This window comes from Sordaria macrospora, chromosome 1 (genome assembly GCF_033870435.1).
Source record: "Sordaria macrospora chromosome 1, complete sequence".
Taxonomy (NCBI): Eukaryota; Fungi; Ascomycota; class Sordariomycetes; order Sordariales; family Sordariaceae; genus Sordaria; species Sordaria macrospora.
In genome coordinates, this window is record NC_089371.1 from 5,287,413 (window position 1) to 5,300,719 (window position 13,307).

The 13,307-nt window shown below is 53.5% G+C and overlaps 6 protein-coding genes across 6 annotated transcripts; 3 read left to right on the top strand and 3 right to left on the bottom strand.

Annotated features, from left to right (window-relative positions):
* Positions 1–117: 117 nt before the first annotated feature.
* On the top strand, positions 118–2,107 carry SMAC4_01626 (uncharacterized protein). Its single transcript, XM_066089624.1, has 2 exons — positions 118–252; positions 332–2,107. The coding sequence occupies exons 1-2, from the start codon at positions 220–222 to the stop codon at positions 1,835–1,837; spliced, it is 1,539 nt and encodes a 512-aa protein (XP_065945733.1). The 5' UTR covers positions 118–219; the 3' UTR covers positions 1,838–2,107.
* A 155-nt stretch (positions 2,108–2,262) lies between these two features.
* SMAC4_01625 (uncharacterized protein) lies at positions 2,263–3,243 on the bottom strand (the record flags this gene model as incomplete). Its single annotated transcript, XM_003352743.2, has 1 exon — positions 2,263–3,243. The coding sequence occupies exon 1, from the start codon at positions 3,226–3,228 to the stop codon at positions 2,263–2,265; it is 966 nt and encodes a 321-aa protein (XP_003352791.1). The 5' UTR covers positions 3,229–3,243.
* A 2,079-nt stretch (positions 3,244–5,322) lies between these two features.
* SMAC4_01623 (uncharacterized protein) lies at positions 5,323–7,128 on the top strand. Its single transcript, XM_003352741.2, has 3 exons — positions 5,323–5,775; positions 5,857–6,675; positions 6,736–7,128. Exons 1-3 carry the CDS (start codon positions 5,694–5,696, stop codon positions 6,837–6,839), a joined length of 1,005 nt encoding a protein of 334 aa, XP_003352789.1. The 5' UTR covers positions 5,323–5,693; the 3' UTR covers positions 6,840–7,128.
* A 349-nt stretch (positions 7,129–7,477) lies between these two features.
* Positions 7,478–8,344, top strand: SMAC4_01622 (uncharacterized protein). Its single transcript, XM_003352740.2, has 3 exons — positions 7,478–7,748; positions 7,824–7,885; positions 7,953–8,344. Exons 1-3 carry the CDS (start codon positions 7,704–7,706, stop codon positions 8,107–8,109), a joined length of 264 nt encoding a protein of 87 aa, XP_003352788.1. The 5' UTR covers positions 7,478–7,703; the 3' UTR covers positions 8,110–8,344.
* A 107-nt stretch (positions 8,345–8,451) lies between these two features.
* Positions 8,452–9,363, bottom strand: SMAC4_01621 (uncharacterized protein; the record flags this gene model as incomplete). The annotated part of the gene is made up of 1 exon (XM_003352739.1): positions 8,452–9,363. One exon carries the CDS (start codon positions 9,361–9,363, stop codon positions 8,452–8,454), a length of 912 nt encoding a protein of 303 aa, XP_003352787.1.
* A 725-nt stretch (positions 9,364–10,088) lies between these two features.
* On the bottom strand, positions 10,089–12,565 carry SMAC4_01620 (uncharacterized protein). The gene is made up of 3 exons (XM_003352738.2): positions 12,135–12,565; positions 10,775–12,052; positions 10,089–10,702 (listed from the first exon to the last, which is right to left on the bottom strand). Exons 1-3 carry the CDS (start codon positions 12,297–12,299, stop codon positions 10,574–10,576), a joined length of 1,572 nt encoding a protein of 523 aa, XP_003352786.1. The 5' UTR covers positions 12,300–12,565; the 3' UTR covers positions 10,089–10,573.
* Positions 12,566–13,307: the final 742 nt, after the last annotated feature.

Sequence of the window (13,307 nt, forward strand, 5' to 3'; positions counted from 1 at the left end):
CTCCGCCTGATAAGGTGCGCAAGGGTACGATAAAAGCGATAAAAGAAACCTTCTCCCCGTCATTATTGGAACACTGTGAAGTCCGGCGCGGTTCACGTATTGCAACACCCAATTCCCGTCTGCCGACTTATCACCCCGCGTTTCCTGTTCACTGAGCTGCCCAAGTTCACATCACCACCACTTCACACAAGACTCGAGGAAATCCATAATCGAAACAACATGTCTGCGGACGATCAGGCTTTTCTGGACGTGGTAAGGAAACATGCAAAGCACCACTTGATCCCCGCATGGGACCGACCCCACTAACAACGGCCTTGTTCGGTTATCATAGTTATCGTCCCTACCCGGTGATATCAAGCGATACTCTGAAGATGTCGCCCACATCGTAAATGACAACGTCGACAAGATTGCCGAGTCCGTAAGATACACCCTCGCAAACTCGCAATGGGTACCAGAACAGATCCGTCCTCGGCTGCCGCCGCCAGCGCCTCTAGCCGAGGCATCGATCTCGCTCTACGACCGAGTTGAGGGCTGGGTATTGCGGAACAAAGTCCTCACCACCGCCATTGTCCTGGCCACCGGCACCGTTCTATATCGGTCATACACAGTCAACGCCTACCTCAGGAAGACGAGGCGGGCACGGCGGGCACGCAGCGGAGGGCGTATGGATGTTGTTGTCATTGCGGGATCGCCAAACCTGCCGTTGACCCGGTCGGTAGCGCTGGATCTGGAAAGGAAAGGCTTCGTCGTCTTTATCGTATCAAGTGGACCAGAGGACGATGTTTCTATTCAGAATCTAGCACGTCCGGATATCCGACCTCTGGGCGTCGACACCACCGATCCTCTCAGCGCCAGCGCTTCCATCGAGCGTTTCGCTGCCTACCTCCAGTCACCCCACGCGGCAGTGCCCAACGGCAAGCGACATCGGTTGCACCTCAAGGCCGTTATCCTCATTCCATCCCTGAACTACCAGACCTCGCCCATCGCCACCATCCCGCCCTCAGGCTTCGCAAATCTCTTCAACACACACCTCCTCCACCCTATCATAACCCTCCAGGCCTTCCTCCCTCTACTTACTGCTCGCCTGGGCCCTACCCCCTCAGCCGAGTCATCATTCGAAAAGCCCGACAAGAAAAAAGACAGCCCTAAGATCATTGTCTGCACGCCCTCCATCATCTCCTCCATCAACCCGCCCTTCCACGCCCCCGAGGCGACCGTCTGCTCCGCCCTCTCCGCATTCACCGAAGTGCTGACCGCCGAGCTCCGCCCGCTCGCCATCCCCGTCACCCACATCCAGCTCGGCACCTTCGACTTCGCCGGCTTCTCGCCCGCCTCGACGGCCCGCGAACACTGGCAGGAGCGCAACCCCCAGGGCCTCCCGCTGCGCGCGCTCGAAGCGAACCCCCAGGACGCCGAGGCCCTCCTGCCCTGGCCTGACTCAGCCCGCCACGCGTACGGCAAGAACTTTGTCAGCCAGTCGAGCTCGGCCATCAGCGCGGGCCGCATCCGCGGGATGCGCGGCAGCTCGCTAAGGGAGCTGCATAATGCTGTTTTTGACGTGATTGACGGGTCTATCACCAAGGGCACTGTCCGCGTTGGCCTCGGTGCGAGCGTGTATGGTTTTGTCGGACGCTGGGTGCCGCGCGGGCTGGTGGCGTGGATGATGGGTATTAGAAAGGTGGACGAGTTGGCTGCGTGGCAGTCGAGTCATAGCTCGTTTAACAGCCCAAGGTCGGGTGGCTCGGTGAGGTCTATGGGAAGCGAGAATGGAGATAAAGATGAGGGGACGGGGGCCCGTACGTCGAATGAGTCTTATGTTGCGGTGCCGATGGAGTGAAGTGGTCAACGGAATGGCTTGGAAGAATACAAAAGAAGGCAATTTCTATTACGAAGGCAGAGAGGCCATAGCAGTTCAGACGGTAGGGTTAAATATCATTAGGTTATGGGTAACTAGGTAGGAGGGCGGCGTTAATGCTTTTGGATCCCCTCTCTCTTGCTGTGTTTTGGAAGAAATATACAGATCACAGCTCCTCCATAATGTCAAGCTAGCAATCCTCGAGAAAATCGTACAAGCTTCGTAATATGCCGTGTCTTAATATACAGTCAATGGATGTAATAACCCTGCCTTTGCGCCGTGTGACCCATTTCCTCATTCCCTAATGCAATCCTGATCCATGATACCAGTTTCCTAAGCCTAGTCATATTCGAGTTTGAGTGTTCTTTGTTGTAGATGCACCTTTTCATATCTCCCGGCGGCTTTCCCTAATGACCTTTACCCCTGAACCCCCCTCCCCTTCCTCTTCCCCTCCATCCTCCCCTACCTCTGCCTCCTCCTCCACCACCACCACCAAAGCGATCCTTGTGACGATCATGACCGCCGCCGTCCCTATCACGTCCCCCCATCATCATCTCCCTCTCCCTATTATCCCTATCCCGCTCCCTCTCGCGGTCCATGTACTCGTTCGCGCCCGTCTGCTGCGCCATTCCACCCATTCCATAATTATCACCTCCTCCAGCGCCACCATTCATGTTCTGCTGTTGCTGCTGTTGCTGCAGCTGCTCAGCCGTCATCTCGCCCTTGGCCCTGGGCTTCTCCATATCCTTATCCGCCGTCCACCTCGGATGCGCGCCCTCCTTGCACAGTTTCCCATCCGGACAGAAGCCCGCCAGATAATACAAGCACAGCTTCCGCCGGAAATGCTTCTTGTCGCACCTGGGGCCCAACGGACAGAAGCCCCTCTCGTAGTGCGGACAGGGCGGCAGCCGCGACAAGGGGTCAATGTGCAGATACAAGCACTCGTCCCCGTTGCTGCAGTACCCGTTTCGCACAAAGAAGTTGCACTCGGGCATCTTGCGCAGGTTGTACTCGTGTAAAAACTCGCACGACTCGCCCTTCTTGCAGAGCCCGCGCAGCCAGTGCTTGCACACCAAAGAGCCGAAGCCACCAGAGAAATTGCCGCCGTGACCGCCGCCACCCGTGTTGGTGTTGGATGTGGTGACGTGGCGCTCCGGGCAGTGCGATTTGAGCGGACAGTTGCCAGATACGTAGGCTTTGCAGATGGGTCGGTCGGCAGGGAGCGAGTGCTGGTAGGTCTTTTGTAGGAAGGGCGTGAAGGAGAAGGTGTATTGGAGAGGCGTGTGGGTGAGCATTTGGGTGATTAGGCCTCCTCCTGTTCCTGTCCCCGAGGGGAGGGAGTTTGTCGTTGTTGTTTTTGTTGTTGTCGCCATTTTTGGCGGGTGTTGTGTCTGTGAGAGGCGGAGTGAGGTCGTTCGCCCCGGTGTAGGTTCGAATTTCGAGGTGGCTAGGGTTGTTCGTCGCGATCGTTTCGTAGAGGTGCGTAATTCGGCGGCGACCAAGAATGGGCTTATCGAGAGAATTGCGCGGCTCGTGAATTGTGCGCGCTTGGACGAGCGTAATATTCTCGGATATATGTTTGTGGTTTCGTGTTGAGAATAAGTCGTGGATTTGCTGCACGGCGGTTTGCGCGGTTAGAAATCGAAGCAAGTTGGGTTTGGGAAAGTGGTGAAGTGAAATGTTGCAAGTGGAAGATGCAAGTCGCGACTCGATTGTTAGAAATCGATAAGACGTGGGCTCACCGAGAGGTCCAAGTTAGGTGAGCGGCCAATCAGAGATCAGCTCTCCTGGTCTGGGCTACCTCGGCTTCCCTTACAGAAACCAAGTACACTACCGATCACCCCGCGGCGATGGCCATTGGCATCCTAGTTGTACTCGGCATCCTTTAACCATACTGTTGATTATAAATAGGCTCTCGTTTCTCTTTCTCTTCTCAGATAGCCTACTTGATCTTTTTGCGTTTGCTTCCATTCAGTTTAGTCAAGCATCTTCTTACTCCACATATCCTTCCAAGATGAGAGGCATTCAGGTGGCACAGTACGTCAAGGTATGTCTTATCTCAACCATCAGCACATATTTCTCTTTCATGATTCTAACATATCTATCTTAGGGCCCTCAAGAGCTGAAGGTCACGGAACTTCCAGACCCTACGCCTGCTGCAGATGAGTACTTAATTGAAGTTCACGCCGCGGCAACGAATTTCTTCGACATTCTCCAGATTCAGGGCAAATACCAGCATCAACCACGTATGTTTTGTTCTCCCCTGGCCTCCGTTTACATTTCCATCCGTATACTAATATTTCATCTTAGCATTCCCCTGGGTATCAGGTGCCGAGTTCGCCGGCGTTGTTCTCGCCACCCCTTCCGGTTCCAAGAACCCCAAGTTCCCTGTTGGCTCCCGTGTGTTTGGAGCTAGCCAGGGTGCCTACGCTACCAAAGTCAAGGCCAAGGAGGTGACACTCCTCCCAGCTCCCGAGGGCTGGTCGCTTGTGGATGCCGCTGGCCTCTTTGTGACAGCACCAACGAGTTATGGTGCCCTCGTTGTCAGAGCCGGGGTGAAGAAGGGTGACTACGTCCTTGTTCACGCTGCGGCCGGTGGTGTCGGTCTAGCTGCTGTTCAAAGTAAGTGACATACGTACCAGTCTCTCGGGCGAACCGCTTTCTGATTCCATAAACAGTCGCGAAGGCGTTTGGAGCCACTGTCATTGCTACGGCTGGAACCAAGCACAAGCTGGAGGTCGCCAAGTCCTTTGGCGCTGACCACGTTGTTGACTACACGGACCCCAACTGGCCCCAGATCGTGAAGAAGCTGACCCCTAAGGGCAAGGGTGTCGACATTGTCTACGACCCCGTCGGCCTGGTGGACCTGAGCACCAAGTGCACCGCGTGGAATGGCCGCATCTTGATTGTCGGCTTCGCTGCCGGTAAGATCGAGAAGCTGGCGATGAACAAGGTTCTCCTCAAGAACATCAGCATCGTCGGTATCCATTGGGGCCAGTATGCTGTTCATGAGAAGGAGACGGTCGTGACCGTGTGGCAGGGCATCATGAAGTTGATTGCCGAGGGCAAGTTCAAGCCGACAGTGTTCAGCGACAAGGAGTTTGTCGGTCTCGAAAAGATTCCGGATGCGTTGATCGCTCTAGGAGGTCGTGAGACTTGGGGTAAGGTGGTGGTCCAGGTCCCGCAGCAGGAAGGCAAGAGCAGGTTGTAGTAAATGCCTGGGCTCACTTATCATGTTGTGTCGGGTCGAGTTTCATCGTCTCCAAGATCTTAAAGTCGTGAAAATAAATACATTCACCAATAACCCTAACCCAGATTGAGGAAATCATCTTTCACTCGGGCCCTGAAACGGGACTTGGTTCCCCTGCAGCGGGACGACCCCGCTGGATCTGTGAAGTGGGGATTGGCCGAGCACGTCAGAGGGGCATTGGCCCTGGACCCTGGGCATTTCCTCGGTATCTCTCCGAGTCCGCCCCCAGGCTGGGATCTGGATTAGAAATCGCGACTCCATTGAAAAATGGCGCCGGGACAACGCGCCTGATCTGGAACCACCTGGGCAGTGTGACTAGATCGCAGATCGGGAGAGAAAGAATTCCAGAGATTATCAATCGTTTACCTTTTCAGCTTCCTTTTCGTTGTGACTTACAATTCTCCGTCCAGTGATATACTCCGTTTTCCCCCAAGAGAAACCCCACCAACCGCCAAACTGTTTTCCTCAACCTTTCGAAGAACTCTCCGATCCAGCGCATCTGGTCTCTCAGTCGCTGCTGCCGCGACCGCTTTCAAGAAAAACACTCCGGTTCAACCTGCCGAAATCCAGGCCATCACAAAAAGAAACATGCACAGCAAAGTAGTTATCATCGGCTCTGGGCCGGCCGCCCACACTGCCGCCGTCTACCTGGCCCGCGCCGAGCTGAAGCGTGAGTCCCATGATGCCATTACCATTGTCGTCTTAAAGTTACAAGGACCAATGCGCTAACATTCTCTCGCTATTCCTACAGCCGTTCTCTACGAGGGCTTCATGGCCAATGGCATCGCCGCCGGTGGCCAGCTCACCACCACGACCGAGATTGAGAACTTCCCCGGTTTCCCCGATGGCATTATGGGCCAGGAGTTGATGGACAAGATGAAGGCCCAGTCCGAGCGTTTCGGCACCACGATTGTCAGCGAGACCGTTGCCAAGCTCGACCTCTCTGCCCGCCCCTTCAAGTACGCTACCGAGTGGTCCCCCGAGGAGTACCACACTGCCGACGCCGTCATCCTGGCCACCGGCGCCTCTGCCCGCAGACTCCACCTCCCCGGTGAGGAGAAGTACTGGCAGAACGGTATTTCGGCCTGCGCCGTTTGCGACGGTGCCGTCCCCATCTTCCGCAACAAGCACCTTGTTGTCATTGGTGGCGGTGACTCCGCTGCCGAGGAGGCCATGTACCTTACCAAGTACGGCAGCCACGTTACGGTGCTGGTTCGCAAGGACAAGCTGAGGGCCAGCAGCATCATGGCCCAGAGGTTGTTGAAGCACGAGAAGATCACTGTCAAGTTCAACACCGTCGGTGTCGAGGTCAAGGGCGACGACAAGGGTCTCATGAGCCACCTTGTCGTCAAGGACGTCACCACTGGCCAGGAGGAGACTCTTGAGGCCAACGGTCTCTTCTATGCCATCGGCCATGATCCCGCGACCGCCTTGGTCAAGGGTCAGCTCGAGACCGATTCTGAGGGTTATGTCGTTACCAAGCCTGGCACCACCCTTACCAGCGTTGAGGGTGTCTTTGCTGCTGGTGATGTTCAGGATAAGAGGTACAGGCAGGCTATTACCAGCGCCGGTACGTGACTCCATTTTGTGCCCTTTCTCAAGAAAAGTCTCACTAATCCGTTATCCATAGGCACCGGCTGCATGGCTGCCCTCGATGCCGAGAAATTCTTGTCGGAGCACGAGGATACCCCCGCCGAGCACCGCGATACCACCGCCGTGCAGGGCAACCTTTAAAAGTTGACTTCTTAGATAGACAGCGTTTCGTGTAAAAAGTTGGTTCTAAAATAGAGGAATGATACCCGGAGTGTAGCCGGTAGTTTTGAATGCTTCAGATCCTAGATGTTCCATGGAAGAATATAAGAAATGAATGGCCGTTTGCGTTAATTTTCTGGTTATGCCAGTGTCCGTCAGTTCGCGGTTTTGTACATACAAGAACACCAACGAACAAGGGTTGGCCTTCTTTCCAAGGTGGAGTCATGACCCCCTTTCTCAAGTAAACAAAAAAAAGACTGAATAAACCTTCACGAGGAAGTTACGCATTGCTTTGTGGCTTATCTCTTTGATTTGATCTCTTCACATCGGAATGTCCGGACGAAGTAGGAATAGTTGAGATCCAAGACGTTTGTCTGTTCTGCCATCAATTCATCCAAATCGCGTTAGATGCACGCATGCGATGATAGGAGTTAGCGTTGAAGCCCCGGTATCCACAACTTCGGGCCTCCCGCGTTATACTACACCGAAAGCGTGCAGTTGTCGTGTTTGACTGGCATCACCTTTCTTCAATCATGAAGAAACGGGCAGCTATTCCCCAGGCGTTTGTTAAGAGCAGGACGGAAGCTGTTCGGACATTCCTCCGCCTGGAGGAAAGATAGCAGGCCCTTCCCTTCTCTCGTCCTTGGGGGTAGTCTGATTCCAACTATTAAAGAGGGCTTCCTTCCTACTGTTCCTTTCCTCCTCTTCTTCTTGATCTCTATCGCGAACAACAACCCCCAAAACTGACCTTCACTGGCAGAAGCTGAAAAGGCAAAAGACCAGCAAACTACTTAATCTTCCCACTCTTTTTCTTCTATACAATCAATAATCACAACCTCCTTCAAAATGCCCAACGGATACAGCTACAACAGTCATGGCACCAATAGCCAGGTATGTTGCTCCCGTCTTCTATTTCTCCGGAACAAAAGGGTCAATTATCGATGCTAAAATGCCAACTTATTGCAGGGCAACCACTACTGCTCCCGTGACTACGGCAACGGATCCAACTCGTACCACTACTCCAACTCGTAAGAAAAGATCTTGACTGTTGCTCTGGATCAACGGCAATGACTAACCATTTCCCAAATCAAACAGTAACGGATCCTACTACTACTCCAACCCCAATGGGAGCACATATTACAACAGTGGCTCCGGTTATTCCAACTACACCTCGCCCAGTGGTAACTCCTACTCGAGCTCGGGCTCTGGCTCTTCCGGTTCCGGCTCTGGCTCTTCTGGAAAGTCCAAGTGAGATGGTTAGGGAGGATGCCGTCTGAACGTGGATGGTTGAAGGGCTGGGAAGGTTATCCGGTGATATTTCGCGCCAGGCAAGACGGAGATTAGAGAGGGTTGACAGGACCAAGGCCGTTTTGAGAGCCTGCTTCGGCGCATGAGAGGAGGCATAGAATTTGTTTTTGACATGAAACCCAAATGAGAACCCAATTTCGCTATCCTGCTTTTCCCGTTGTTATCCAAGCTTGTGAATATTTCGTCCAAATCGTATTTCCAAGCAACGCTTCAAACCCGCATATTCCACCCTCTTTCACGTCTTTGCGCCAACCCGAACTGCTCCAGTTATCCATCCGGTCCGGTCCTAGTTCCATAGCGAAGCGCTCAATCCCATGACCGCAGAAGCAGCAATCATCGCCGCTCTTCCCAAATTCAAAACACCCCATTGATCAACCCAATACTTAGCCCCGATCTCCACAGCCTTCATATCGACCTTCTCGCCCAAGCCAGCCTCAACATCACATTCTTCTCTCGAAGAACCCTCCTCCTTCGCCTCTCTTTCTCTCTCTCTCTCCCTTTCCTTACCCTTATCCTTCCCCTCCCTATCCCTCCCCTTCTCCCCCCTTTCCCTCTCCCTCTCCTTACCCTTCACCCTAACCGACTGCCTCCTCTTCAACCCCCCACCACTCCCACCCGCACCAAGCTCGCCAACCTCCACATCCACCCCCTTCTGCGCCATCGCCCGCTCAACCGCCTCCGCCCTCGCCACCAACCGTCTCTCCACCCCGCCCAGCACCACCCACCCATACGGCGTCATTCCCAACACCAGCAACGCGCCCGCAACAGCGTACATCCGCCCCCTCTTTACCAACTTCAACGCTTGCATCCCCCCCTTTACCACATCACCGGTATACCGGACCCCGAACCGCCACGCCAGCAGGAAATACCCCAGCGCGGCGGCGGCGCCGGCCTGGTTGAGCGTGGAGAAAGTCTGCTCGTAGGCGCGCCGCCATTGCGTGAGCATCAAAGGGGTAGGCGATTCGAGGAGGCGAGGCACCAGGAAGAAGGAGAGGGAGAGGGAGGCGCCGGATGCCGAGGTCGAGAGGAGCACGGAGAGGGATTGGACTAGGTGTGTTAGGGAGCCGGTTTGTGGGGATAAGAGGGAGGAGAGGGCGGCTATGAGCGTCGAGGGGGCGAGAAGGCCGGGACCACCGGGGCCACCGGGGCCACCGGGGCCGGAGGGCGTTGGTGGGGGGGAGACGGGGATGAAGGACATTGTGGTGTTGAACGCGTTAATCGAGGAGATGTCGAGGAATTTGGTTTCTAGAGTTTGTGGTTGCGGGATGCGGCTCGGTCCGTTGGATGTTTGGTAGACAGCGGGCAGGTAATGAATGGGTGTTATGCGGTGAACCAACCGACTTGGTGTAAGTCGAAGTGGATCTGCTCAATGTCAAGAAGCTTTGGAAAGGGCCAGGATGCTGCGATGCCAGAACGACAAATTACAGTCCCTTGGTAGCTCGCGTGAGTTATCGTCGCCAGGAAGATTCCGGATCAGATTGCGGGCTGGCTGTCGGTGGTGTTGTTGTTTACAGGGCACCTCAGGAAGCGGAGGTGATAAGCTTGATAAGGTCGGGTGCTGGGAATCTCGATGTTAGCGCCCTGACCCTGTCCTCCCGTTTGCTGATCGTCGCTGCCGTCGAAGCGAAGTGCGGGGTGCGGGGAACGCACCTTCTACGGAAGGTTACGAATGATCGTAGTGCAAAAGTATCACCATTCTCCGCATGCTATATTTTCAGTCTCACAATCTTTCCCTCTTTTATTCTTTTTCTTGCCCCATCGTCAACATCGTCCCAGACGATCATGTCTTCAGAAGAATACCTGTTTGTGGGAAGTGAACATGAGCGAGTGGTGTCGCCAGCAACGGACGGAGCGGAAAGGGGTTTTTGCTTTGATTTTGCCTTTATAGGCTTAGTGTCTGTGTCGAGTGGATAACAACGGCTAAAAATGGTTTAGTGGCGGAATGGCCATGTGTGTTGCACTTACCTTCCGTGGTTGGCTCTCGGTTGGGTTCGCAACACTGCAAGGTCATCCGTTCACTTGAAGTTGTGGTCCAACTTGTCCGAGTTTTTCCAATACTATGGGAGAGCTGTCTGGGCAAGTCCTGGGCACTCTCCCTTGGTGAGTCCATAGCGTACCATAGCGAACATGCTTATCTCCAGCGGAAAAAAAAAAATAATCTAGCGAAACATTTAAAGGAACATGTGGAGGAAGCGAAAATATCTACAGCGAAGTATCTCTATCCCAAGCGGGTTCTAGGTTTTCCCAGCGGCTTCCCAGCGAAGTTAAAAATAAATTGCCTTCTTTTTTCTCAGAGTCGCCTTCCTAAGGCCTATTCAAAAGCCACGGTCGGTCTGGTGATGAATAATATAGAGTTATAGTATGCAAGTAAACTAAAGTGACTGCTGATATCCAAAACAACCCTCCCGTCACAGCGCGGCCTTCCCCCTTGATTCAAATGGCAAGGCGAGTACCAAAAGACCAGAGAATATGAACAAAGCACCACTCGTATAAACCGGCGCCGAAGTTCGGAGATCCGCAAACATGGCGATAATCGGCTACAATCAAACATTCGTTAGCAACAGCACTCTGTGTGTGGCTTCACAAAAAAAAAAGCCATTAGAACATACCGCCATAATCCCGAAAATCCGATTACACGTGGCAGTCAGCGCGTTCCCAGTCCCTCGTTCCGGCGTCGGAAACAACTCCGGCGTGAAGCTGTACAGTACCGCGTACATGATATTGCTGCAAAAATTGAAAGCGCACTGCCAACCAAGAAGAGCCGCCGAGTTGAGCGCCGTGGTTGAGCAGTACAAAAATACGCCAGTGAGGATCGTGGATATCGAAAGCGTTCCCTTGCGCCCCAGCCGAGGAATTTCAACCAGATAGCCACCAAGCAAAGCCCCAGGCACTCCAATGGCCGCTATGATAAGCGAGTTCCTGTACGTCAAGTATGTCGACCCGTCTCCGAACTCCGCGCCCTTGATGGCCTGGATATACGGAATAAAGGCGTTGTACAGTGGATATCCGAGACCGATAAACGCCCAAACAGCCATGATCAGGCCCGTCGAAAGCGCAAGTCGCTTGGTCGAGAAAAGAGTACGGACTCTGTCGAATTTGACATCCTCGAGACGCCGCTTGACGGCATCCGCAACGTTAGCTTTATGGACGTAGCCCTCGGGCTCGCACGCCTTCAGATCCGCCACCGTCAGGCTGGACGTCTTCCCATTCCTGCGCGCCACCTCGTGGACCACTCGTACGGCTTCCTCGTCATTGCCCTTGCCCATCAAGTACTTGGGCGACTCGAAGATGGTGAAGCAGAGGAACCGGACGAGGAACATGATCAACGTCAGGCCGCCCATGGTGATCACGAAATAGCGCCAGCCCATGTTATCCCCCCTCCTGCAAACCGTGTCTTGCTGGCACGTCAAGTTCCCCAGCAGCGGCCAGGCTATGAGGGTCGCGATCAACTGCGCAAGAGCCCAGTCGATGGACAAGATGGTGAGCAGGAACTGGTGCGATGCCGGGAGGAACTCGAGGAAGATGGCCGAGTCCACAGGCAGGTTTCCACCCACGCCAAAGGACCAGAGGGCGGCGAAGACGCCGATGCCCGCAAAGTTGGGAGCTCCGGCGGCCGCCATCCCGAAGACAGCCGTGACGCCGAGCGTCAGGGTGAAGGCCAGCTTCCGGCCGAAAATGTCACACCCGAATCCCCAGAAGATGGCGCCAGCCAGAAGGCCAATGTTCTGGCTGAGGGAGAGCAATGGCGGTCTGCTGGGATGGAACTCGTTCGCGATGGGCGTAAATATGAGAGACGTAATGATAGGCCATGCATTGTCTGATGCCCAGCCGAATCCGACCACGACGAAAAGCTGCCATTGGTACCATCCCATGCCGATGTCTTGGATCTAGATGTAAAGGTAGAGATGTCAGTCAGTCAGTCAGTCAGTCTTGTCGTAGAACAACAGAGTATGAAGAGGGAAAACGAACCGCACGATTTAGGACCCTGGCTTTCGCTTCGAATACGGGGTCGATGTGCCCCTGAGGAATGATAGCATCATCGTTACTTGAGTCGACGACTGTCTTGTGCTCGGACTTGGGTACAGTCTCAAGAGCTGTTGGAACGGTTTTGGTGCTAGCTTTTATGTCCTCCATTATTTACCGTACGTGATGGGAAATGTGTGGTCACGAAGAAGGGAGGAAAATTAGCCATGGGCGTCGAGGGGACTCGAGAGATGAGAAAGAGGAGGAGATTGTGTAATATATGATATCTGTTGTCGGATCCGGCTGACTGAAGCCGGTGAGCATCAAACCCGTGTACGTCTAACATGTGCAATGGCGCCATTGACCGGCCCTGTGAATAAAACTCAAAATGTGAAGTTGGCGTGCTGTGTGGCGCCCCCTCCTGGTCAAGTCCCCGCGATTTGCATGCACAATCTAATGCCGGTTTGTCTGTTAGCTCGGTACTCCTAGTATACTGGACAAATCTATTCTAGATTGTCCCAAGCTTCAAAAAGACAGATTATAATACCATAGAACGAGTAACAAGAATGATAACAAAATTCAAAATGACATATACAAGACAAGATTACGCTTTTACTGTAGAACAAAAGGGATTAGTTAGACATGTGAACACCTACAAAGGTTGACCAGAGGTCTCTAACTAAGAAAGAAACCAGTATTGGACTGCAGCTAGGCTTACTTCGAGAGCCAATAATAAACAGGTTCGCGAAGCGCCAACTGCATGATGGACGCACAGAAAGCCAAGTGTTAAGCTTCTCACCTAGTACTGTATGGTTCCTCTAACGAGTTTCCTCACTTACCTCATCCCGGTAGGGAGGTGTATTGCGCATGGATTAGCACAACGAGGGTGCGAGGTCACTCAAAAGCTGTTCAGACGTAGACAAAGCACATGTTTCGTTTCTAAACTCCAGACTCCTAACTTCTATAACCGTCTTAAACTACTTATTTCCAACTCTATCCTCGAACACTAAAAACTAATACAAAAACTCATTGATGATCGTTCTTCCCGCGCATAGCCAAGAGCGTTGTGAGGATCGCGATACCACACAACCAAAGAAATGAGATGACGCTCCCAAAAATCAAGACTTTTCGACGTTGTCGATGATTTAGGCAGTCGACTTCTCCTTTGGTGAACCACGC

What these genes read in the sequence shown, in the direction of transcription:
- SMAC4_01626 (XM_066089624.1), top strand. Translation starts at nt 220, where the DNA reads ATGTCTGCGGACGATCAGGCTTTTCTGGACGTG. An exon ending in ATCAGGCTTTTCTGGACGTG is followed by an intron (nt 253 to 331) that starts GTAAGGAAACAT and finishes CGGTTATCATAG; the next exon opens with TTATCGTCCCTACCCGGTGA.
- SMAC4_01623 (XM_003352741.2), top strand. Translation starts at nt 5,694, where the DNA reads ATGCACAGCAAAGTAGTTATCATCGGCTCTGGGCCGGCCGCCCACACT. An exon ending in GGCCCGCGCCGAGCTGAAGC is followed by an intron (nt 5,776 to 5,856) that starts GTGAGTCCCATG and finishes CTATTCCTACAG; the next exon opens with CCGTTCTCTACGAGGGCTTC. An exon ending in GCAGGCTATTACCAGCGCCG is followed by an intron (nt 6,676 to 6,735) that starts GTACGTGACTCC and finishes CGTTATCCATAG; the next exon opens with GCACCGGCTGCATGGCTGCC.
- SMAC4_01622 (XM_003352740.2), top strand. Translation starts at nt 7,704, where the DNA reads ATGCCCAACGGATACAGCTACAACAGTCATGGCACCAATAGCCAG. An exon ending in GTCATGGCACCAATAGCCAG is followed by an intron (nt 7,749 to 7,823) that starts GTATGTTGCTCC and finishes AACTTATTGCAG; the next exon opens with GGCAACCACTACTGCTCCCG. An exon ending in TCGTACCACTACTCCAACTC is followed by an intron (nt 7,886 to 7,952) that starts GTAAGAAAAGAT and finishes CAAATCAAACAG; the next exon opens with TAACGGATCCTACTACTACT.
- SMAC4_01620 (XM_003352738.2), bottom strand. Translation starts at nt 12,299, where the DNA reads ATGGAGGACATAAAAGCTAGCACCAAAACCGTTCCAACAGCTCTTGAG. An exon ending in CCAGGGTCCTAAATCGTGCG is followed by an intron (nt 12,053 to 12,134) that starts GTTCGTTTTCCC and finishes CTTTACATCTAG; the next exon opens with ATCCAAGACATCGGCATGGG. An exon ending in GGATTTTCGGGATTATGGCG is followed by an intron (nt 10,703 to 10,774) that starts GTATGTTCTAAT and finishes GTTTGATTGTAG; the next exon opens with CCGATTATCGCCATGTTTGC.